Source organism: Sciurus vulgaris (genome assembly GCF_902686455.1).
Source record: "Sciurus vulgaris genome assembly, chromosome: 10".
Taxonomy (NCBI): Eukaryota; Metazoa; Chordata; class Mammalia; order Rodentia; family Sciuridae; genus Sciurus; species Sciurus vulgaris.
In genome coordinates, this window is record NC_136470.1 from 78310783 (window position 1) to 78336803 (window position 26021).

At 47.9% G+C, this 26021-nt stretch overlaps 1 protein-coding gene across 3 annotated transcripts in view; it reads right to left on the reverse strand.

The window, feature by feature from the left end:
- Positions 1-1217: 1217 nt before the first annotated feature.
- The window catches only part of BDH1 (3-hydroxybutyrate dehydrogenase 1), a 48664-nt gene continuing 23860 nt past the window's right edge, over positions 1218-26021 (reverse strand). For all 3 annotated transcript variants that reach the window (XM_079156262.1, XM_079156263.1, XM_079156264.1), the window contains exons 3-7: positions 23060-23132; positions 21993-22103; positions 10936-11077; positions 4629-4781; positions 1218-3471 (exon numbers count right to left, since the gene is read on the reverse strand). In XM_079156262.1, coding sequence (XP_079012388.1) covers positions 3002-3471; positions 4629-4781; positions 10936-11077; positions 21993-22103; positions 23060-23132 — 949 coding nt within the window. In that variant the 3' untranslated portion in view covers positions 1218-3001. The remainder of the gene's footprint in view (positions 3472-4628; positions 4782-10935; positions 11078-21992; positions 22104-23059; positions 23133-26021) is intronic.

Sequence of the window (26021 nt, forward strand, 5' to 3'; positions counted from 1 at the left end):
GCAGGGGCTGCTAGACCCTCTCTCTGCCTCGTAGACCCTGAGGAAGAAATGATGAAATCATGAATACTTGGTTCCTGGCGGTATGAGTTAGCTTGAGAAGTTATAACAAAATGTGTAAGACTGGGCCTTAAACACAAATTTATTTTCACTCAGTTCTGGAAGTCTGAGATGCCTGGAGAGAGAGCTCTACCTTTTCTTATTAGGCCACCAATTCTTCCTATTGATGGTCCTATTGGATTAGGACTCCACCCTTCTGACTTCATTTGTCCTTAATTAACTCTGAAAAAGCCTATCTTCAAATACACTCACATGGGCGTGGGGGGTGCTAGGGCCTCAACACATGAATTTGGGGAGGGGAACATGCAATTCAGTCTGGAGCATGGCACAAGGCCTGGTGTAGGACAGCTGTTGACAAAAGTCCTTGCTGCTTAGTACCTTCTGCTTTGGAGACGGGCATATTCTTCAAGAGGCCCTGGCTCAGAGCTGCAGGACTCAGGGCATGGGTCCTCAGGCCTCACTGACTGGGCGCATCTTTCCCAGGTGAGGATATTGGAGATGTAGCTCCTACCAAAGGCAGGGCCTGAGGACACCATTTATCCCAGCAGGATTGGACAGTGAAAGCCGGTGGCAGCTTCTAGGCCTCCTCTCTATCCCTACCCCAGAAGAAGTGGCAGCTCTCTGTGTGTACATAAGCCCTGAGGTTCTAGTTGCTCAGAGATGCTAACCAGCTCAGCTCCCAGGGCTGGGCATGACACAGTGTGCAATATGGTGAACAGTACCACTTGGACGACTTGTTTCGTCCTGATCCACTGCGATGAGGTGTGAGTCACTTTCCCTCTTTGGGTCTCAGTTATATCACCCATGAATGGGAATAATCTCTGTTCTGCCCACCCCTCTTGTCTCTTGAAAAGGCAAAACTAGATCCTGCTAGGCTCTAAACTGCCAGAAATTGAATGGTAAAAAGGAAAATTTAATTAGCAATGAGGTTGTTTGGAGGGAAGGTGTCCTGGACTTTTTAATCACTGGGATACAAATTAAAAATCAGAACAGGCTGTGAGCCAACCCAGCAGTCCTGCATTATGACTGAAGACCCTGACAGACAGATGTGGCTTCTCCAGAGTTCAGTTTACTGCTGATCAGGGCTCAAAGCATGTGGCCATTCCCCCTTCCCTCTAGTTCCCAGGGGTGGATGCACACAGCACTTGCACACAGCACTCGGGTAACTCCAAGCATTAATCCATTTTCCTTTATTAAGCATGAAAACAAATCATCCCAAGATGTAAAGTGTGATTTTGAAAGGCTCCTGCTGGAGGCAAGCTCTGTGGTACAAAAGCATCTCATTATCATCTAAATGAAATGGTCATCAAGGGTCCTCTCTGGGTTCCAGAGGCCCTACCTGCCTCCCTCCTGCCCTCTAGGCCCTCTCTGTCTCACCCTGCAGACAGGGAGCTAAGACAGAGCATCCCTGTTGAAGACAGAGAAGACAAAGGCCCACAAAGCCAGCTGAATCTGCTCTTTGTGAGCCCCCCTGCCTTGGCACTGTCTGTGCCCATGGCCTATTACAGCTGCGGGGGGAACCTCTGCTTTCTCCTGGCACCAGTCTCCAGGCTCAAGCCAGGCAGCTGCTAGGAGAGCGGGAACACTGTTTCTAAAGGAGACTTGCTTTTTTCTTTTTTTTTCAAGCAATCTCCCGGGTGGGAGTCACATCCCCTTGAGAGACCGCAGGCTGCGCAGAAGCCAAGTTGGGGCTGCAGCTGCAGAGTAGTTGGGCTCCCTCTAGTGGCAGGCCTCGCCAGGGAGAGGCAGAAATGGCAGTTTGATTTGATTTTCAAAGTTGGCACTAGGGACCTGCCCTAGGCTTGCAGCCACCTGGAGGACAGTGGTTCCTGTTTGGCTCCAAACATCCAGGTCCTGTGCAATTGCAGGGATGGTAGGTTTCCAACACAAACCTGAGAAGTGGTAACAAAGATTCTGCCTATCAGTGTCCTGGCTTAATTACAAAAGTGACCACAGCCAGAAAAGCAAGCCATCAATGAAGACCACCCTGAAGGCCTATAAAGTAGGTGTGCATGTGTACGTGTGTGTGAGCACCACATGAGACAGACAGGGCACCTGGACCCACCTCTGGGAAGAAGGTGCTATAGCGCCAGCCTTAGCGCTTGCTCCATCTGTAGCCCCAATCAATACCAGTCCCACTCCAGGCAAAACCAAGAAAACCAACAAACTTCCCTCAGCCAAAGAACACTTCCACACAAGTCTAGACCAAGTCCTCAAAGAGAGTGGAGAAATCTCAAATGAAAATCTCCAGATTGATCTGCACCCCTGCCATACAGACAGCTGTCAATCACTGGCTGCCTGCCAGTCAAATAGCACCATGGATTTGCAAAGAGGTACACAGTGGGCACTTGGTATGCAAGGCTCAGGCGAGGACAGAGTTGGCCAGAGGATTCTTGGATAAAGGGATCCAAAGTGGCTCTGGAATGCAAATGTGAAGTGTTTGCACATCCAAGGCAGGAACACATGACGTGGACCACTCCTAAGCAATAAAGGTTACTTCATATGTTCTCTCAGAGCTACAAATTATCTATATGCAGAAGAAGAAAAAAATCTGTCCTTTTTACTCATGAGGTTGGCTTAAGGATCAAATTTTTTTGAGTTGATGTTTTGGCTTAAGATGTAAAGGAACCTGGATTCTATTCTATAATAAATCTGTTTCTAATATAAAGATATTTCCCCAAAATCTTTGTGTGAAATCAACTTTAGATAGATGTGCCATATTTGCCCTGAGGCTTAGTTAGGGCCCCCACCCTGTACCCCACATGTGAAGGCCTGAGCCACTCATCACAGGAACATGTCAGGCTGAGTTATTCCCTCTGGTTAATGCTAAAATGGGTCCTCCTGGGACATTACATAATCCACAAGTGGTTAATCAAAAGGTGATTATATGAGCTCCCTTCCCCCTTCTTTTCCCTCCCTCTGGGGCTCCCCAACAGGTCACTCTTCAGTGTATGTAGATCATGTCAGAGACAGCTCCCGGCAAGTGGGTCATGATCTGCATGCGCAGCCACCAGTAGTAGTCCATGGGGTGGTAGCGGGTATAGGGGGAGGTAGCGGTCAGGGCATGTGTGACAGCATCAATGACAGAGGATGTGTCCGTGGAGCCACTGTTGCAGTAGGTCTCCATCTTGGCGATCTTCTCATCGAAGTACTTTCTGCCATAGTCCTTGCGGACGACCTCAGGCAGCTCGTCCCACATCTTCTTGGCAATGGCTTGGATGCGCTCCGGGCTGTAGAGGCTGGTGGCAGCGATGAAGTTGCCGGGCTCCACCACACTGACCTTCACACCTAGCGGGTACATCTCGTAGCGCAGGCAGTCAGAGAAAGCCTCCACCCCAAACTTGGTGATGCAGTACGGGGAGCGGGCAGGGTTGGCCATGCGGCCCAGCATGCTGCTGATGTTGACAACACGGCCTGTACGAAGAAAGCAAACGCCTGCTCAGGTGGCACTGCCTGCCCTGTGAGGCAAAGGCCCTTCTCATTTGGCTGCCAAGGCCAGCTCAGGCCACCCATCAACGTGAGCACCCTTGATCTTCCTGAGCAGCCCAGTTGCGCCAGGCAGGACAGGGGAGGAGAGATGAGCAAGAAGCAGGCTGCACACCAGGATAATGGGAAACATACAGCTAGCTCAAAACCAGACAGAGCCCCGCCTGGCAATCACACCTGGCGGGGGGGGGGGGGGGGGGGGGGGAGGCAATAGCAGAACGTGGGAGGTGGGGCAGCGGTGCCCGTGGGGATCTGTGCGTTCTCTGCAGGCAAGGGCCGATGCTGAGCAGCCTAAAGCTTCCTCCTGGCCTTCATGAAGCTTAAAATTCAGCTCACCCAGTAAGATGTGCATATAAGTGACTTGCTGGGTGTGTGTTAGCAGGGACCTTTCACGTCCCCTCCCAGCCCTGGGAGCATACCAAGAAAGGCTCACGCGGCCTGTCCTGAGCACCTTTTAGAAACCTCTTAAGTCTGAAGTCATGGAAGAGTTTGGGTTTCCTTTTAAAACCCATGGCTACCCCCTGTGTTCATTCCTGCTTATTGCTGGGGCTTTGGGATTGATCTATAGGTCTCGCCACTATTGTTTGCTACTCCAGGGAAAAAAAATCAGAACCAGGGACTTCTTGGGTAATTTGCTTACATTCAGCTACCCAATGTGGTTTGGGTATTTTGTCTATTTTCCAAATTTCTAATCTTGGTTATTGCTATTCTTAAACTGAATACCACAATTGTCTCATTTTTTCTATGGTGTAATAACCCACAGAATGGATATGCTACATTTGTTTAACTGCATGCTATGATACAATGATGTGTATACACAACCTGTGTACAGGTGCTTAGTTCCCAGAGTGAGTGGATGCTGCTATATCTGGCTGCATAGACAGCTGGCCTATCGCCACTCTACTTCCTGGAAGCCATACATCCGTCTCCCCTTACCTGGCCACACATCCCTGCCCACCAGCATGGGCCCAGCATGGCCCTGGGAGTCAGGAGCTCAGCCTTGCCGGTGTGGATGTTGCCTCTGGCACCACAGGTCTTTCATTATGGCAGGTCCAGGGGCAGGAAGGGGCTGTCTTCCTACTCACCTTTGGCTCTTCGAAGGAGGGGAAGGAAGGATTTCGTAGTCCGCACTGTGCCCCAGAGGTTCACTTCCGCCACCTCCTTGTAGGTCTCCATGCTGGTGAACTCCACCTCCCCAAATGTCGAGATGCCTGCATTGTTAACCAGGCCCCACATCCCTGGACAGGAAATGACAGAACTGCGATCACCACTTGGGAAAAGCCTCACACATCACCCATCGCCTTCGGTCCACTTGCCCCCAATTGTTGTCTCTTTTCTCCATCTTCCCAGCCTCTTGCCAAAAGCTCTCAGGAAACTTCTAGAGTCACCCAAGAACAGGAGTTAGGCCAGCCTAAAGGTCCTGATTGTTTGGAATGACCCTTATGTCCAGGCCTTGGATCACCTCTGCCTGAATCAATTCTCTGAGGCCAACACGACCCAGCCCTGCTAAGGCCCCTCAGCCTGTGCCTCGCCTCACCTCCACTCTACGCCACCCATGTCAACGTCACGAGGACCATCAAGGGGCCCAATCTTCAAGTTCACACAATGAGTTAGGGGCTTAGTCAATCCCTGCTGGGTCAGGCCCAATAATGACTCCGTTCTCATCTTCCTCCTCTGAACCATGACACTGTTGATCATCACATGTTAAGGCCCTGTGACTCGGTTCACCAGTATCCCTTGTGTATCCCTGCGCTCTTTGCCTGCAGAGACCATCTCCTCAGCTTAGGATGCCCTGGGGCTCAGAGCGCACACACTGTCATGGTGAACTTGGGTTGACTGTTTCCTGCAAGACTAACAAGGGACTGCTGGCTTTTGGGGACTCGGAGAATACTGATCCTGGAAGGCTCTTGGACTTTATTTAGTCTCCTAACTACTCAGCTAGGGAAACTGAGGTCCTAAGGGGAAGGGATAGACTTAAGTTTAAACAAAAGTCCAGGCAGAGCTGAACCTGAACTGGGGAAACGGGCTCTGGAGAGCCTTGTTTTGAGGACCTTCTTGGGGTTTCATTTTGGGGGTGTAAGGGCTATATCGACCAGGGCCTCAGGACAGAGCCCTGTTGTGGAAATCCTCAGAGGTTTGTCTCCAGGGTTCGCCGTCCAGCTGAAAGTCCTGAGTTTCTTCCAAGGTGCAACTAGGCCTGTGGGAACTTGGCCTGGCCTGGCTTTCCCAGTTCTTCAGGGAAATAAGCTTGTGTAAATGACAGGGTAATTGCTCTCTAGCTGCTTTCCTTCCGCCTTGCCCAAATTAAAGCTTCCTTGACTGACCTCTGGTGCCTTCTCCTTCAATTATGGAGCATTAAGGACATTTATTACAGAGAGGAAATTGCTGGTTAACAGAGCATCTGTGAGGAGCTATTCCATTCCCCACGGCTGCTGCTGGGGCCTCCCCTCTCAGCACTCTCGGAGACCCCGACCTCTACCTCCTGACCTTGAAGCAGACCTACTGACATAAAAGTCATTCCTGCAACCCACAGCTCTCACCCTCTCCCTGTCCTCACCCCTACCTGAGCCCAGGCCCCAGGAAGAACAGGAAGCCTCTCCCTGCTGTTGGGGCCAACTCCTGGGCTTATTCCCCTTCCACTGTCACGCTGGAAACCATCCTGTTTCTCTTACACAACAACATTTTCCTTGTTCTCTACTCCTTCCCTTTAATACTATACACATCGAGTTCTCGGTAAATGTGTGTTGGGTGAATGTCTGTCTACAAACACCAGGTCTCTGTATGCTACAGGGCCTCTTTACCCCTGCAGTCTGCCCTCCTTCCCTCCATGGCCAGGCTTCTATGGACACTCTGCCTCTCCGTCCCCTCTGACACCACTCTGGGTTCCCAGCCCCAGCCCTGGCCCAGATGGCCCTCTCTGAGTCCGCAGGTGCTGAGGACCCTGACTCCCAGCCTTCAGTCTCCTCCACCTCTCTAGGACTCCTAATGCTCCTAAATGCTCACTTGTCCCTTGGCATTAACAACACCCAGGCATCTCCAGCATCCTCTGACACCCCAAAGAGAGATGTCCCTAAACGTCCGGTCCTCAGTCTGCTTCTCCTGAATTATGAGGTAGACTTCTATACTTTTTGGAATTTTCCAGGGATTTTATGTCTGATTCATTATATTTTGATTCATGTGGGACAATATCACATGACCTTCTCCACCTGGAAATAAAACAATTACATCTGACACGACTATCCAAAGAAGCTTAATTAAACTTGACCTGTGAGAGCACGCTCCTCCTTGATTATAGCTCTGCTGACTTGACAAGTAGTAGTAGTTGACCCGGGATCTCTCCAGAGTCCTTAGACAATGCTCCGAATAAGCTCACAGCATTCCTGCTGATCTAGGTGACAGATGTTTTCCTGGAACAGCTCCAACATCACCTCTATGTCGGTGGTTCCACATACCCCTCAGGTATCATGGCCCTCTCCCTCCCAACCCCAGGTCCTCTGTCCCACAAGTTCCCATCTCACCCTAGCCACACCAACACATCAAGCTCCCAAGCTGCTGAGGCTGCTGCTCCTCTTTGTTAATGGCTTCACTTTCATCTTTGACTCCTGCTCCTTCACTTCTCCCCCACCTAATGAGTCCCTGAGGACTGTTAGTATCAGAATGACAGTTGCCAGGCCCTGAACTTTGCTGATTTCACCTGATCAGCTCATTAACTCACCTGATCCTTACAATGACCTATAAAGTAGATACTAAATTGTCCCATTTCAGGAGGAGGCAATTGAGGCTCAGAGAGGTTAAGCACCTTACTTAGTGTCACCCAGCTAACCAGTGGGAGAGATGGGATTTGGACTCAGGACTGTTCAGGGACACCACCTTTACACTTAGCCCCATGCCAATGGTGGTTTCTTTGCTATGTTCATTAGAATCAGTTCTTTCTTCTTGTTTCCACCTGTGGCAATTCTTTCCTGTACTATAGAGAAGGCTCCTCCCAGGTCTCCTGTCTTTTTCTCTCTTCTCCACCTCTACCCATGACCCCTCAGCCAGGCCAACTTCCTCCCATCAGTCACTTCCTGCACCTAAGGTTCCCATCCGCCACTCAGTATACAGGCCTTTTCCAGTCACCCTCCCATGTATTCTGCCTCTCTAAATCTGAACATGTCTAGCTCCCCACCCCTCAACCGGAGAGCAGCTTTTGTTGAAATGCTATTTGTATTCCTGCAGGGTCAGATCTGGGCATGAGTGTTGGGCAGCTCACATCCCATCCCACTGTCCCATCCCAGTGTCCATCCCACTTCACAGATGGACAAGGTGGGGTCCACCCAGGTGATGGTTCACACCCATGTCACGCTTCTGTTAAGAGGCAAAGCCCAGGGAAAGCCCAGGGTAAACCCAGTCTTCCACTCACTACCAGACTGAGGATGTGGGATAGGGCCTTCCCTGTCCACAGCGTAATGCCCCCAGGGTTATAACAGCTCTGGAAAGGTTTTGTCCCAAAGTCACTTGGCTGGTATCCAACCACAAGTTCCTCCTGCCAGCACACTACCAAGTATACAGCAAGTATTCAGTAAATGTTTACTGATTGACTGGTAAGTAATGATGCCAGGATCAAGCCACACCCACAGCTTGCCCTCTGGTCCCTTTGCCCAATTTTCTTAGGATGGGGGTAGGAAGGGCTGGTCAGAGGTCCAGATGTCCAGTTCCATATGTCCAGATGTCCAGTTCCAGAGTCCCACTGAACAATTCCATTCAAAGACTGGCTCCCCAGGCTTTCGTAACAATTGCTGCATGGAGCCAGGGTGACAGGCAAAAAACTTGCTATCAAAATGTGCCCCAGTAGCCAGGGAGCCGGAGGACACCTCTTCTGAAAGGTTCCTCTGTGGGTGGCTGTGAATCAGAGGTGGTCAGAGCTGGTGGAAAACTCTGGGAGAGCACCACCTGGAGTTCAAAGCCAGCATTGCCCGTGGAGGGAAAGCCATCCAGAGCCAGAAGGGAGGAAAGGGAGGAGAAAGATGGAAGAGGCGAAGACAGGATGGGGAGGGAGGAGGAGGAGAAAGGGGAGAGAGAGGAGGAGGCACGCAACCGCATATCTGGCAGATTTTCTCTTTTGGACCTAAAAGTCGTCAAATCCTTTTCCAAAAAATTCAGTATGGGTTAAGGGAGGCCATGGTGAGTGTTTTATCAACCCCTCCCCAGAATGCCTCCTGTGGAAAAGGCAGGAGGGAAAAGTCTTTGTGTGGGTTTAAGCCCAGATGCCAGGGCAGAGGACAGCACCTCCCGCTGTGTGGCTGGGGGCGTGGGGACCCTGCCTTGCTGGGCTAGTCTAACTGGCCAATCCAGTACAGGGGACAGAACTGGTTCTGCCCCAGTGTCCTGCCACAAGTACCACATCCCTGAGCAGCCCCCAGCCCTGGGGCAGCCCCATTCTGCACCAGGCCCCACAGGCGATTCCTTTCATGAGCAGTTTAAATCACCACAAGCCCCACAGGCAAACGCAGTGGCTTCGTGGCACTGACTGCAGCTGTTTTCTTGCCTGATGGTTTATGAGGGCAATTTCCCACCTCCCAGGGTGGGCAGAGAGGGCAGAGGAGGATTTACCACTGCTGCGGTGAGGCAGGCTGGGTGCTCGGGATGCATCCCGGTGGGACCCGTCCTGCCTTTTCTTATTGGGACAGGAGCGCAGGCTCTGCCTGTTAATTATTAAACAGATGTTTAATGAGTTCAGCAACTCGCAGGCCTCTCCTCAGAGAACACAAGGGCCCGAATGAACAGGCTGTAGTGAAGGTGGGGGTGGCACTGGGCTGCTGAGGTGACACCAGTGACAAGCTACCCACAAAGCACCAGCTTACCCACAGACAGCCACACAGCACAGGTGGGGTTCTCAGAGATGACAGCATTTCCACCTGACCCACACATGCTCCACACAGAAGGCACAGGACAGATGCTGGCCACCCTCCTTCACCCTCCCCATCCACGACTGGAGTCACTGCTCAGGAGAGCTGCCTCCAGCACACTGTGAAGAAAAGCAGAGAGCTAGATGAGGCGCCCTATTTCTGCCGGGGCTGCACAAAGGTCAACTGCATAGGCTCACTTTTCTGCTCTTCCACAGATGCCCTGAGCTGCCAGCTGTCCAAGCCCCAGCCATTGCTGCCCTACTCTGTATGCATGTTGCTCCCTGGAGCAGGTTAACAGAGCTCTTCCCAACAAGGTCCTCCATGTGACTGAACTGGAAAACACTGGGGACACCTGGGTGCTTATGCTACAGGGACCTTCTGCAGCATTTGACCCCATTGGTTACTGGACCCCCAAATTTTCTGTTCCTTTAGCTTTGGGGTTCTCTATCCAACCTCTCTGAAAAACCTGGCCCCTAAATACTCACAGTCCCCAGGAGTCCTTCTGGACACTCCCCCTGGGTGTCCCATGAGCACTTTGGTGTCTTCCTACACCTCAACCTGCTACTGCAACTTGAGGACACCAAGGGTGTAGGACAGGGACCTCCTGCCTCTCCCTCGACCTGCACCCACGTCGTTAGGTCCCTCCAGCTCTGCCTGCTCAGCATTTCTTGAGTCTGATCCCTCCTTTCCCAACGCCCACCACCATAGTCCAGGACTTTTGAGCCACACTCCCCCTTCACACCCACCCTCCACATGCCACTGTGGTCCTCAGAGTGAGCTTGTCCCCAGAGTGAGTTTCATAAACAGACCAGGCCATTCCCCTCCAGACAACCCCTTTGGTGGCCCCCGAGGGTCCTCAGGAGAGTGGCACACTCTGTTGGCCTAGCACCCAAGGCCCTGTTGACCTTTCCCAGCCTTATTTGCTGTCATCACCTCCACCAGACCCTACCCTGGGACCAGATCCCTCATAGGCCCCAGCACCTGGGCAGCTGCCCATGATTGTCCATGCTGCCCTGCTCCTGGACTGACCTTCCCCATCCTCGGTCACACTGACCCATTCCCATCCCACTCCCAAGACTGGATGCACCCCCATTTCCTGTGCTGTCTTACCTCTCAGTGTGTTGGTCCTTGATGTTATAACCAGTTGCCCTCTAATGTCCTACATATCCTTAGGGACAAACTGTGCCTTGGTCATCCTGAGTGCACAGCCCAGAACCTGGCTCTGAATGGGCATTCAATGAGCACTAGCTGTACTGGTCTGAACCAGTGCATACCCACTCAGCCCTCCTATGGTCCCGAAATCGCCTTCTGGCTGGTTTCACACTGCCCTGTTCCCCAGGTGTGTTTAACTTAATCCACTTCCTCCTCTGAGCAGGAGGAAGAGTTTAAACAATAAATAAAGGAGGCTTTTGGCAGGATGCCAGCAAATGGAGGCGGGCATTTAGGACATGCTCCCTCTGAATGGCCCTACATGCTACCTGTCCTGCCACAAGGTGGCCCCTACCTTTCTCAGGGTCCTTCAGGCTTGAGTGGACCATCTCAACTGCTCTCTCCACCTCCTCATTGTTGCAGACATTGAGCTGGATGGTTCTCAGCCGGTCACTGTTCAAGCTGTCCAGCTCCTTCACCCCAGCATCCCCTTTGTCCTAGGGAAGAGAGAAATTCAGCTCCCACCTTCTGTCACAGGGCAGACTTAGAATGAGGATGCTGCCAAGCCAGGGCTGACCTGGGTCCCTGCCAAAGCCTCCGGCTTATTGACAGCACATGGTATTCTCTGGGGGTGTAGCCAGTGCCCCCCAGCACTGGTGACTTCTAAGCATCAAGCTAAGTGCCACAGGGACACCATGAGCAGAACAAAAACCTTGCTCCAGGGCCATGCAGACCGTCAGGGACTTAGGTGGAAGGTGGGACCCTAGCAGCAAAGCACATACACTACTTGTTGCCCTTGTAAGTCTGAAAGCCCAGCGTTGCCAGATGCTCAGATTTTTAAGCTAGTAATTGGTATTACGTCAAATTTCTTAACGTGTTGACAACTTATTCACCTCAGAGGAAAAGAAAAACCTTTGTGTGGGCTAAAGCATGTCCCTAGGCCATGCATGACCAGAAGGTTGCCAGTTTCCCATTTTTTGTTTTAAGTCAAGGGCCCAGGAAGCCCAACTCGGTAAGAGGCCAGAGCCAGGCTCCAATTCCAGTTCAGTCACTAACCAGGCCCTGTGCCCTCAGGTGTGCCCCTAACAGGGGCTCAGTTTTTCTGGCTGTAAAATAAGAACACTGCTTAGATCAATAAAATAAGGAAAGAAATCTTAAGGCAATCTGCTAACTATAAAGCACTATACACATTCGAGGTTTTATTAAACACGAGAAAAAGTGTCATTTATTTGGCAAACATTTCTCAGGCTCTGCCACGTCCTGGCACTGTGAGAAGCGGGAGACATGAAGACAAATGAACTGTCCCTGTCCTTGGAGTCATGTTCTGGGGAAGGAGACAGATGAGCAAGCCCTGACAGATGTGCTGGTTGTCGGGATCCCACCGGACGTGGGCAGGAGCACAGAGGGAGGGACCACAGGGCAGACCTTTTAAAGGCAGCAACATCTGAGGACATGGACCGGGGGGGGGGGGGGGGCATGGGGATGGAGCCCTTCAGGAAGAGGTAAGAGGATCCTGCCATGAGCCATCTGTTGCAGTCAGTGCAGAGACAGGAGGCAGTGGAGGATAGAGGGCTGGAGAGATGGATAGGGGTCTGTGTGGGGCCACTGGGCAGCTGCTACCAGGTTTTTGTTTGTTTGTTTTGGTACTGGGAATTGAACCCAGGGGTGCTTAACCACTGAGCAACATCTCCAGACGTTTTTATATTTTTTATGAGACAGGGTCTCACTAAGTTGCTCAAGGCTTCATGAAGTTGCTGAGGCTGGCTTTGAACTTGCAAGCCTCCTGCCTCAGCCTCCCAAGCCACTGGGATTATAGGCATGCACCACCTATGTAGGTTTTAATAAAAGTAGAAGCATTTGCTGAGTGTGTACGGTGCGGAACACCACACTAAACACCTGACACGCTCTCTCCCATTAGTCCTCACATCACAAGGTGTGACCACATTTCATCCTATGCTCTGACACACTATTTTCACAATAGGGATGATATGCACTTGAAGTAAAAATTAATCTTCACCAATCATAACTTAATTGGCAGTGATTTTTCTGAGTGGTGTGTGGAATAGTGATACCTCTTCAGGGGGACCATAGTAGCTGCCAGAGAATGAAGCGAGAGTTGAAATGCCTGTTCCCTGGCCCAGGGCCTGCTGGGGCATGAAGCAAATATCCCGGGCCATGGCACAGCAGGAAGGTCAGGACGGTCGGAATGTTAGGGTTGGAAAGTTCTCTTCGGGTTTGACTGAGCCTTGTAAGTGCTTTGTACCAGGTGGACCCTACCCTAGGACTGGGAAAACCACGTCATGCAATTTCAGAAGGATGTAGGAGAAAAACTGGGGGAGGGACCACACTGCACGCACAGAGCCAAAGACACTGGAGATGATCACTCTGAAGAATTGGAGGGACATGATTAAAGAAGAAGCTGTGCTCTATGCATTCCCAGAGAACATAACCAGGACCAAGAATTAAGTTCAGCTCAAAATGAGGAGTGAGTTTCTCAGTCTGGAGATGGCATGGGCAGCCAGGGAGGAGTTCAGCAATGAGGCTGGATAGGGAGGACAACGGTGTGCGGGTTGGGTTGATCTCCCTCTAACATTACTTCCAGCTCCAAACTATCATCATCACAGTTTGGTTTTCATCTCAAGCCTCCTCAGTGAAAAAGAAAGGTGTCAGGACTCATGAGTCTCTGCCCAGGCCTGGAGTCGGGAAGACCGGTTACACCCAGTCCCCTCTGCACAAAGCAGCCAAGCTGAGGTTTGGTAGGTCTAAGGCTTGGTCTCAAACCCCCTGGATGTGCCAGTCTTCCCCACCAAGATGGCAGGTATCTGATCTTTAGGGCAGAAACTGGGAGCTTATGCTGTCACTCCCAAAGAGAGCTCCACCAGCAAAGAACTCCCTGGGATGCCATCTTCAAGATTAGGGAGGTGGGAGCAGGGCCCACAGACACCTCTTTTCCGTAGATGGCATACAGGCACCAGGAAAACACAAGTCTTGCTTTAACATAGTCACCCATGTCTTGACCCCACAGATGCCCCTCAGAGGAGTCCATGTGGTCTGACAAGGGGTTTCTGACATCTAAGGACAGATTCTAGCTTAGATGCATCAGAGGTATTTGAGTGGCCTTCCTTCTCTGGGTACTTATTAACCCTGTTGCCATTGTTCAGCTCCTTTCAGACCCCACACCAGACCTTTCCTCATGCCTCAAGCCAGCATTATTACGATGCGCCGGCAGTCCCTTGGGAAAGTCGCTCATTCGAGTCAGCATGCCTTTATAGGCTGCCTGCCTGCCAAGGGCCTTCTCTGAGAGGAAACCAGGGGTTCATCCTACTGCCCCCCCACTTGAGGTTCAGCATGTGGACCACCTCCCTGCCTTCCCCAGGAACCCTCACCTGCTCCTGGGCAGCCTACTGCTATTCCTGACAGACATGCCAAAGGGCCAGAGACTGAGCTTGCCCTAGCTTCCCAAGCCACCAGAGATGCTGCTGGCTGCGGATGATGGTAGCCTGTCCCCTTAAGGACCCACCTGTACGCAGCCAAGGCTCACTGCCCAGCCACACAACCTCCCTGGTTCTCCTCTACAGGCCTCCAGAGTCTGCCAGCCTGTGTCTTGCTACCCAGGAACAAGCTCTGGTCCTGCCATGCCGTACTGGTATAACTGGTTTACCAACAAATCCACTTCTTCCTCTCTATCCCTTCAACCTTGCCTATCAGCTATTTTCTTCCACCCCTGGATGAAATTTCAGGCAACTCTTGAGAGTTTTTCTACTCATGCACAGATATAGGCAGGCTTCATCTGGGTGGAGTCCATCAGTCCACTAATCAAATAATTCCAGCCCAGCCCAGTTGGGATACCCAAACTCCCAACTTGTATCCTACTTGAAGCTAACCCCTCAACAGGTCAGAAGGAGTATGGGAGGCCAGGAGGTGTAGAGGGTTTTTTCTCTCTCTTCCTCCCCATTTTCTAGCTCCTCCTCTCCTATTCCCTTCTCTCTAACCCTCCCAAGGTTGGACCCAGGGGCAGGAAATTTGAGGGCAGGTATACAGTCTTCTGAGGCTGCTCATCTGCTGTTGCTGCCCTTGACCTGGCAGAAACCCAAGAGCTGACTCTTCCTCCCTGGGGTGCTTTTGTGGGTTCTGCAGAGACTCTGTCCCTGGAGACCTCTGACTACCATCTATGGGCACGAGAATGCTTCCTCCAGCTGGGCTTCTCCCTCAGTCCTGGGCCCCGGGATAGACCCGCCCAGCAGTTTCACTGGGCAAATGCCCTAAAGATAACTTCAGTCAGCTCTCCCATTGTCGACCAGGCCCCAGCAGCTGTGTCCTGCTAGGTAGAAGAGCAGTGTTTTGCCCTCACAGCCCTGCTTGCAGGTGAGCCACTCCAGCCTTGTCCCCAGGCCTTCAGACTTCTTTTGGTGAGCATCAGCATCACACTAGACTCTCCTGGCAGTTCTCTTAAAGCTCACTGCCTTTCACTTGGGACGAAAGTGGGGACAGCTCACAATTCTTCCCACTCTCTAGCTCTCACACCACCACAGCAGGTGATGGGTTCATCCTGGCAGAGCAGGTTCAGTCTCTCAGCACACAGTACCAGGCCGTCTCACACTCCAGGCAGGGTGTGCGGACACGTGACACATCATAGGTGAGCATTTTACCACATGTATTGGAACCTGCAGAGAGAGGAGCTGGCCAGGCACATTTCCAAGATGGGCTAGAGAAGGATCCAATGAAGGAAATGAGAGGAACCCAGAGGGCATGAATTCTAGAAGCAAAGTGTTATAAGCAAGAGTGGCTAATCTGGTCCAAAGTTGCTGCTGGATGAATGTGGTCAGAGAAAGAGTCAATGCATTTAGCAAAATGGAGGCCACTGGCATCCTTGAGAAGGTCTGGGTCAGAGACATTTGGGGTCCCCCTGGCTGGGTTCTGCCTTCTTTTCCCAGCCCATCTCCCCTTCCTCCATGAGGGCACTGAGTGCCAAGGCACCTCAAACCACAGGTGGTGCCTGGATACACCACCTCCACTCACTTTACAGGACTCGTTTACCGTTTCAGCTGGTGATAAGACATCGCCTCTCATCAAGCCTTGCTGAATATACCAGATCTGCTCCCTGTACCGCCTCACCTCCTGCTACTCCCCTCTCCTCTCTGCACCAGCCACAGTGGCCTCAAATACACCAGGTCCCCTTCCTCTGGGGCCTGGGGCTTGGCTGTCCCCTGCGTATCTGCAGCCCTTGCTCCCTGACCTCCTCTGGGCAAGGGAGCGCACCACGGTACCTTCTTGGTGAGGTCCTGCGTCCCTCTACCACATTCCTGCCCTGTCTTCTTGCCTGCTTTATTCTTCTCCATAGCTCTGGTCATCCCACAGAGAAGCAACTTACCTATTTATCTCATTCTTGTCTGCATTCCTGCTTTGGCAAAAACTTTTCTCTGAATGGTTGTGTGTGGTATGTCCTACAGAGAATACTGTCTGCTCATTGTAAGTGCTCGACAAATATTTGTTCAATAAATAAACAAACAGAAGATAGGGCAAGACCTAATACAGGTGAGTTGAAAAGAAAATGGAGTGTGTGTAAATATATGAAAATATCAAGTATAAACAACCTTGGGGGTACTTTCTATGAAGGGGAATGGAGAAACAGGCTGTAGTACACATAGGCCTCAGTGGTGTGTAGTGTGTATAATTTGTGTGTGTGTGTGTGTGTGTGCTAAAATGATCCAGGAAAAGGATCTCCGCACCCCGCTCTCACAGTGTTAGAGATCAAACCCAGGACCTCAAGCATGCTAAGCACAAGCTCTACCTCTAAGCTATTCGCCACTCGGACACGTTTCTGATTTGCATAACTCATGAGATGCCAGATAGAAGTAGTCACAGGTAGGGAAATGCCAACAGACGCAACCTAGCAAGAATCTTGTGTGGAACTTGTGTGGTTCCAATCACCACATCATGGAATCATAGCTACAGGAATGGAAGGACCTAAGATCATCAATACATTCCTGCTATTGTAATTAAGAGGAAACTGAGGGCCAGGGAGGGAAAGTGTTTGTTCTATCCCTGGGTCAGTGAACTGCCCCTTGAAGGTCCTTCTACTGCAAACAGTGGCACATAGCAGCCTCTGCCCGCTGCTGTGGAATCAAGCTGTGGCCCTGTGTCATTGGACAAACCAGCACAATGGCACAGGGGCTAAACATAGGACAAGGGAGTCTAAAGGCACCAAATGATTTGGGGGCATCACAGCTCCTGCCAGGATCTGCTGAGGCAGGTCCACATGTGCAGAGAACTCAGCTCCAAGCATGCCACGCCCACCACCCACACCCCTCCCCAAACAGGTTCTTCAATGCACTGCCTGAGGGAGGAGACAGTGCGAGAGCCTGTTGGGGGAGCAATTTGGTATATCTGAAAAAAATCTAAAGCCTGTACTCCCTTCCAACTAGTTCTTTCACATCTACAAATTCTTCTTAAGCATTGCCAATAAAAAGCCTGTAATCCTAGTGGCTCCGGAGCTGAGGCAGATCACAGGTTCGAAGCCATCCTCAGCAACTAGTAAGGCCCTAAGCAACTTAATGAGAGCCTGCCACAAAATAAAAATATAAAAAAGGGCTGGGGATGTGACTCAGTGGTTAAGCACCCCTTGGTTCAATCCCTGGTACCAAAATAAATAAAAAAGAATTTCCAAGAAAAGCATGCAAAGATATACACGAAAGGCTACTCAGTGACACTTTTCTGTTGTGGTGGTGGTGGTTCTGCGGACTCAACCCTTGGCCTCACACATGCGAGGCAAGCACTCTACCACAGAACTCCATCCCCAACTGAGGCTTTGTTTTTTATGAAGGGGTGGCCAGCACCCTGAGAGAGCAGGTTCCTGCTCAGGAGGTGTGAGCTGCCTGAAAAAATAAAAGGTCTGAAATAATCAGGAAGAATTAAGACAAAGCCAAAGATTAGATTTAAAAAGTGGAGCACCTGATAGGTCTTCCTGTCCTGATAGGAACTGGAACTGAACAACTGAAAAAGGCCCTAATTCTTTACTTAAGCGGGAGGACATCAAAGGCAGGGATAAGGTTCCAATGGGAGGAGTTTTGTTCTGGTGCTTGTTTCTCTGTGTGGCAGGGGTCTTGCAGTGAACCCTTCGCTGGGAGGCTGTGCTTGACCTTGAGCAGTGAGCAGGTCAGGGTGCCAGCATAAAGTGGGCAGTCTCACACCAGGGGGTTTCCGCCTGAGAGTTCCCAAGACAGTGACTTCCCTGCCTATGACTCAAACATCATTCAGTTCTCACACATGGTTTACAGATGGCCCCCAACAGTTTTTAATAGCAAAAGTCACAGATGATGTGCACACCTGAATGTAAGTTATCTTGAGGCAACAGAATGGGAAGACTTCATTCTTCTATGTAATTCCTTTCCATATTGTTTTAATGTGTTATGAATATGTTCTATTACATTCATAAATTCAAAATAAGTAAAGATTCAAAAGACAAACCCTTCACTGATCTGAAACAACGTTCAGAGGATGGCAATGTGAATTGCTTTATTATTTGTTCTTATTTATTTTATTGAAAATTTACATTGAACAGAAACATTTTTTTTTTCTGTTGTTTTGTGGTACTGGGGATTGAACCCAGGGGCACTCTACAATTGAGTTACATCCCCAGCCCTTTATAGTTACTTATTTATTTTGAGACAGGGTCTCGATAAGTTGCCAAGGCAAGCCTTAAACTTTTGATCCTCCTATCTCAGTCTTTTGAGTTGCTGGGAAAATAGGTATTTGTCTAGCAAGAGAGATCATTTTTACAAAGATATTAAACCTAGTATAAAAAAATTCCTTGGGCTGGAGATGTAGCTCAGTGGTAGAGTACTTGCCTAGCATATTCTAGGCCCTAGGTTCAATCCTGGCGCGCGCGTGCGCGCGCGCACACACACACACACACACACACACTATTCCCTGGTGCTATAGTATAAATCTTGAACATCCCCCAAAGGCCCCTGTGTTAAGGCTTGGTGGTCCCCAGGCTGACATTGTTGGGAAGTGGTAGAACCTTTAGAGGGTGGGATCTCGTGAGATGTCTTTAGGTCATTGGAAGCATGCCCTCGAAGGAAATTATGGGACCCTGCCCCACCCCGCCTTTTTCTCTTCCTAGACATGAGGTGAGCAGCTCTGCTCCACCACACACTCCCACCATGATGATGTGTTGCCTAACTGCAGGCCCAAGCAATAGGTTCAAAAAAGCATGGACTGGAACTTTCAAAACAGTGAGCCATAAACAATCTTTTCCCTTTATAAGTTGATTGTATCAGGTGTTTTATTATAGTGACAGAAGGTTGACTAACACCTGGATTCCTACCATTTTCAAAATGAAAACTGTCTCACCCACTGAGTAGAGACAGCAAGTTTTCCCAAACACCCATTATTCCTTTCTATAGCAGGCAAACCATGACTTTACAAGCAGGGTACATATTATCTCAGAATACCTACTACATTTACCAGACTCCCTTGTAGCCAGGTAAGGCTATGTGACTAAGTTCTGTCCAACAGAATGAGAGCACAGGTGATATATACGCACGGTGTCTGCATCCTGACCCTGAGGAACAGGGGTGGACACTCATAAAAGAAATACATGTCAAAACTGTAATATAAAAGCCGATACCCCGCCTCCCAACCACCTGTCAATCTGCGCTCTGCTCACCTCTTACGTTACAGAAATTTCCGGCCTCCCAACCACTTGTCAATCTGCGCACTGCCCACCTCTTACGATGCAGGAATTTCCGGCTTATGCTGCCGCCATTTTCCCACGTTTTGTCCTAACATGCTAGATAGCTATTGGTTCACCAGTCAGCTTGCAAGTATTCTCCTCCACTATTGGTTCCTTCCAGCCCGGGAGATTCCAATGTCTGGGAGAAGCCCACACGCCATCTTTCTCTTTTTTCCTTTCTTTTCACCCTGGAGCGGACGTGTTAGTCGTCCACATAATAAAGTCTCTTGCGTGAGGCCTGTGTCTGTGGTGCATTTTTCTGGGAGCTATGGGCGAGCTGCAACTGAGACAAGGAAGCGGCTGGCAGGTCAGTGGGAGTGCGCAGCAGCAGCTAGAATCACCACAGGTCCCAAGCTGAGCATTGCATTTTTTTTTCCTTACAAAAACTATACTGAAATACAGTCCTCCTTTATCAGATTGGGAAAAATCTAAAGCATAAACACACTCTGTTGGTGAAATTGTGTGGAAATAGGCACTGACTCAGTACTGGTAGGAATATAAAATTATCTAACCCATATGAAATTTGGAAATATGACAATACATTTCATTTATCTCCTAGCCTGAGAGCAATCTCACTTTTGGAAGCTTACCATAATATAAACCCCCAATAATATAAAACTACATATGCACAAGGTTATTTGTGTGGCATTATTTGTAATTGCAAAATATAGAAAAAAAAACCTGAGAGACTAGTGGAGTAAATTATAGTCCACCCGCACAATGCAGTACTGTAGAGCCACTACAAAAGAGAAGAAAAGCTCTGTGAAGTCACACAGAGGGACTTCGAAGATGTATTATTAGGTTAAAAAAAAAAAAAGCACAAAAGAATCTAGGCACTATGCAAGCACTCCAATTTGTGTAAGAAGGGGGGAATGAAAGAATGGGGTAGAAAAGATAAGGAGAGGAGTAACTACCTTTTTTTTCTTGTATAATTTTGACTTTATGACCTTACTAATGTTTCACATATTCAAAAATGGAATTAAGTCAACAAGAATGGAGGAAAACAAAACATAAACAAAATATATTTTAAATTAATAATATAATGATAAAACAAAAATTAATCCAAATAACTTTTAAACATGGTACTTTGTATACCTTCAATTAATAGCCAAAAACACTTCAGAGAAATCTATATAAATAGACAGTTTGCATATATGTATATGATTAGATATAACATCTTTGAGCTCTGTCCACTGAGAAAAACAAGGAGCAGCAATGCCCTATGCCCATTAGCAATGAGCACACCTAATTCCCATATTGTGGTATCTAAATTCCACTAAAAGTAACCAGGTAAAAATGCATGTCTACACAGAGACACATATGTGAATGTCATAGAAACATTACTCAAATGACCAAAAATCTAAACTGCTTAATCCACATACCCATTAACTACTGAACGGAAGTTTTAAAAGTATAGCATATCCATTTGATAGAATATTTTTCAGCAATAAAAAGGAATGAACTACTGATACATGTTACAACATGGATGAATCTCAAAAACATTATCCTAAGTAAAAGAAGCCCGGCACAAGACCATAGATTATGTAATTCTGTGTATGTGAAATGTACAGAAAAAGCAAAAGAGATAATAATTGTAAACTGAGGGCTTGAGGTAGATGTGGGGTCTAACTGTAAATGGTCAAGAGGTAAAATACTAAGTGAGGGACATGTTTTAAACCTGGATTGTGCAGGAGGCTGAGGCAGGAGGATCGCAAGTTCAAAGCTAGCCTCAGCAACTTAGTCTCTAAATAAAACACAAAAAAGGGTTGGGGACATGGCTTAGTGGTTAAGTACCCCTAGGTTCAGTCCCTGGTATAAAAACAAACAAACAAACTGGATTGCAAGGGGAATGGGGACTGAAATGGAGTAAATCAAATTCCACGCATGTATAGTTTTGTCAAAATGAACCCAACTACTATATATAAATATAATGTTCTAATAAAAAAAAAAAAAGCTGAATTGTGATGATGTTTGAACTAGTCTCTAAATCAGGGGAACAGTCCATTAATTACTTTTGTAGCCTTGTGTTCCAGCACTTCCCTTCATACACCCTAAATTTCACTTGATCTCCCAAAGGAACTTCATGGTTGCAAGACTCTGCTGAGGTTAGTCCTTCTGTCTCACAGGTCATTCTTCCCAGTTTCCACTGATGAAAGCATTATTTATTCCTCATGGCCCAGGACTAATGTCACCTCCTCTGTCATGCCAGAATCAATCCCTTCCTTCTCTGCACTCTCTTGACATTCTTGCATGTCTCTGAGAATGCTCTTCATTCTAATTCTTCAGCTGTGACTGTGCATGGTGTCCTCTCATCACCAGACAGTGAGTTCCTTGGGGCACAGATAAGGTCTTAATCTTTTACTGCACCTAGCAAAGTGTCAGGCACATCATAACTCTTGGCAAATGAATAAATGATGGGATGGATGGATGGATAGATGGATGGATGGAGAGATGGCTGGCTGACTGGCTGGCTGGCTGAATGAATGGATGGAAAAGTTACAAAGAACAATGAGATTGAAGCCAGTGGGAAAGGTACAGGTTATTTTAAAGAACAGATGAACCAGTTGTTAGGAAAGTTTTTTTTTTTTTTTTTTTTTTTTTTTAATAAAAGCTACAAATAGTGACTACATGTAAAGGACAATAGTGAAAAAAAAAAAAAAATGACCTTCTCTTACCTTCAACAAGCAGCCAGCAAACACAAGGAAGCCTTTAGAATGCAGGTGCTTGGCCAAGGAGAACCCAAATCCAGAGTCACAGCCCGTGACTAGGACAGCTTTGCTGCCAACCTATTTTAGAAAGTCAGACCCCAGTTAGGAGTTGCAGAGACGTGAGGCAGAGTGACCGGGGCTCCCGCCCTCTGGGTGGTAACAGTGCTGAGTAGCCCAGGCCTGGCCCTCCCCTCCTGGCTCTTGCTGTCTGGAGAAACAGTAAACATTAACATGTACTTCAAAAATCTTGGAGTCAGAATCAGGAGACCAGACTCTAACTCAGACTCTGCCACCAACTATCAAGCCTGCCAGGGGAAATGACTTCTGGTTTCAGGATTTGGGTTCCCAAGACTACAATCATCATTATCATCATTGTCATCGTCATCTTCATCTTCAAAGCTCTGATTGTTTTCTTTTTTTCTTTCTTTTTTTTTTTAGTTGTAGATGGACACCATGTCTTTATTTTATTTATTTATGTGGTGCTGAGGATCGAACCCAGTACCCCACACATACGAGGCAAGTGCTCTACCACTTAGCCACAACCCCAGCCCAAAGCTCTGATTCTTAATGGTGACGTTGACTGTGTGAAAGGCTCAGCACATGCGCTCTTCTTATCTAATTCTCACAATCACCTATAGAAAGCATGATCATTACACCCTGTTACCAGTGAGAAGAAAGACATGTTTTAAATGCCCTATGTAGTTAGCTGGAATGGAAACCAGGGCTGAGAAATTTCGGAGACTACCTCTTAAGCCCCAACCTGCTGGGTGGGTGGGCGTTCCAGTTTCCCAGCAGGCCTCACTGACACCCCGTGGCTGGGAGGGGTGGGAGTGCCTTATCACAGCGCCCCCTCGGGTCCAGGAGCGTGGGTCTCACTACGGATGTGGGGCTTCAGGATAAGGATAAATGAGAAAGTGGTTCAGAGTGTCCCGACAGTGCTAAGCCCCTACTTGGGGATGGCTCAAGGTCTGGGATCCAGAAGGAAGGGCTGTGACCACCTGGCTGATTCCCCAGGGAGTTGGACTTCCACTCACCGGGTCCACCTCACTGGTATAAGTCCGGTGCTTGATCGAGGTGAAGGAGGTAGAGCAAAACAACAGTGTGCGTCTGCAAGAAAAAAGAAGCCAAGAGCATGAGGCTAAGCTCCCGCCCTAGAAATGGGACATGCTCAGCCAGCACCCAGCCTAAAGCCCCCTGGTTATCTCCCCATTCCAGGCTCTGGGGACAACTTGCTGGTAAGCTGAGAAAGAAACCCTCTTTCCACCAGGTGGCTAGGCTGGTGGACAGTGAGCCAGCATTTGCAGTAGTCACCATAGCCACTGTATAGAACAAGCCATCCCAAGGATAAAGCCAACCCAGAAGCACTATTACTGGGAGGCGCTGCCAAACCTGTCTGTTTGGTGGCCTACTCCAATAAAGTTCTACTTCCTGCTTTTCAAGGTGACACAGATGGGCAGTGTTTCAGACCAATACAGGTATGAACTATCCTTTCAGTGACATAGCTTTGTTAAAGCCTTCTGCACATTCAGTGTCTGCTGAATTTAATGCTGCTTCTTCATAGTTATTTCAATTAACCCTTTTATTTTGAAACAATTATAGATTTACATGCAGTTAAGAAACAATGCAAGGTGTAACTTCACATCATGTACAACCACAAGAACGGGAAGTTATACTCCATGAATGCATGATGTGTCAAAATACATTCTACTGTCATGTATACTAAAAAGACAAATGAAAAATTTATCTTATAAAAAAAAAAAAGAAAGAAAGAATACAGGAAGATGTTGGGTACCTTTTGCCCAATCTCCCCTGATGGTAACATCTTTCAAAACCATACTAAAATTCAGGGCGTGATAATGCATGCCTATAATCCCAGTAACGTGAGAGGCTGAGGCAAGAGGGTTGCAAGTTTGAGACCAGCCTGGACAACTTAGTGAGACCCTGCCTCAAAATTTTAAAATTTTGAAAAGGGATAGGAATGTAACTCCGTGGTAGAGTGCCTCTGGGTTTAATCCCTAATATTGCAAACCAAACAACCAACCATACAATATCACAACCAAGATATTAACACTAAAACAGTAAAAATACAGAACAATTCCACCACCACTTTGTTCCTTTACCCTATTAGAGCCACTCCTACACCCCCACCACCCTACCCTCCTTAACCACTCATCTGTTCTCCATCTCCAATTTTGTCATTTCAAGAATGTTACACTAATGGAAGAAAACAGTAAATTAATCTTTGGGGTTTGGCTTTTTTCATTCAGCGTAATTCTCTGGGGATCTATCCAGATTGTTGCGTATATGGAACTTTTTCTTTAGATTGCTAAGCAGTGCTTCAAGGCATGGGCATTTGTTTAACTATTGACCTACTGAAGGACTTCTGGGTTGTTTCCAGTTTGGAGCTATTATGAATAAAACTGCGATGAACATTCCCAGACAGGTTTTCATGCAAACATTAAGTTTTTATTTCTCTTGGATAAATGCCCAGGAGTGCAATTGTTGGGTCATGTGATAGTTGTGTGTTCATTTTTTGAAGAAACTGCTCAACTGTTTATAGCTACAGAGTGGGGAGCACACAGACGACATTCCCAGCAAAAATGTGTGAGTGACCCACTTTCTCCATATCCTTGCCAGCATTCAGTAGTGGCACTTACTTTTTGTCTCAGTGATGCGGAAACCTGTGTAATGATGATTTCACTTGGTTTCAATTTGCATTTCTTTAATGGCTAATGATGTGGAACATCTTTCCGTGTATTCATTTGCCATCTGTCTTAGTTTGGGCTGCTAAAACAAAATACTAGTTTGGGCTGCTAAAACAACAAAGTGGCGTATTTATAGCAAACATTTTTCACAGTTCTGGAGGTCAGAAAGACCAAGATCAAAGTATCAGCAGACTGTCTCTGGTGAGGGCCCACTTCCTAAACAGGCAGGTGACTTTTCACTACAACTTCACATGGCAGAAGGGGAGAGACGTGACTTGGACCTCTTTTAGAAGGACACTAATGCCATGCCAAGGGTTCCATGTCCATGACCTAATCACCTCCAAAGTCTCCACCTCCTAATACGAACAACTGGGGGGTAAGGGTTTCAACATATGAATTTGAGTGGAACACAAACAGTAAGACAACAGCACCACCTGTATGCTCTTCATGTGTTCTTGTCTATATTCTAAGTGGATTGTTTATTCTTTTGCTAAATCCTTCAGATGTTCTAAATACCAGGCCTTGGTTACATATGTGATATACTAATATTTTCTCCTAGTCTGTAACTTGCCTTTTTATCTTCTTAACAGGATCAACTGCAGGGAAAAACTGTTCCTCTTCCTTTTTTTTTTTTTTTTTTTTGGAGGAACTAGGGATTGAACCCTGAGGTACTTTTTACCACTGAATTAAACCTCCAGTCCTTTTTATTTTTTTTTTTATTTTTGAGATATGATGTTGCTAACTTGTTGAGGCTATCCTTGAACTAGAAATCCTCCTGCCTCAGCCTCCCAAGTTTCTGGGATTATTGGCCTGTTTCACTGCACCTGGCTACTATTTCATTTTGACAAAGTCTGACTGATCAACTTTTCCTTTTATGGGTCATGCAGGACTCAGCCTAACCTCAGAACCCATAAATTTTCTTCCATGTTTTTTTCTAAAAACTGGATAATGTTTTGCATTTAATCTATGATCCATTTTGAGTTTATTTTTTATATGCAACTTAGAGCAAAGAGTAATTTTTGCCTATGAATTGCCAGTTGCCCTGCATCATGTTTTGAAAGGTGTTATCTTTCCTCCATTGAATCACTTTTGAACTTTTGTCAAAAACCATTTGGTCATATTTGTGTGGGTCTACTTCTGGGTTCTCTGTTCTGTGCTACCTTATTTTTCTTTCTGAAAGTTGTTCTAGAATTCTATTTTTTTTTTTTTTTTTTTTTTTTTTTTTTTTTTTGTGGTGCTGGGGATTGAACCCAAGGCCTTATGCAAGTGAGACAAGCAATCTACCAATTGA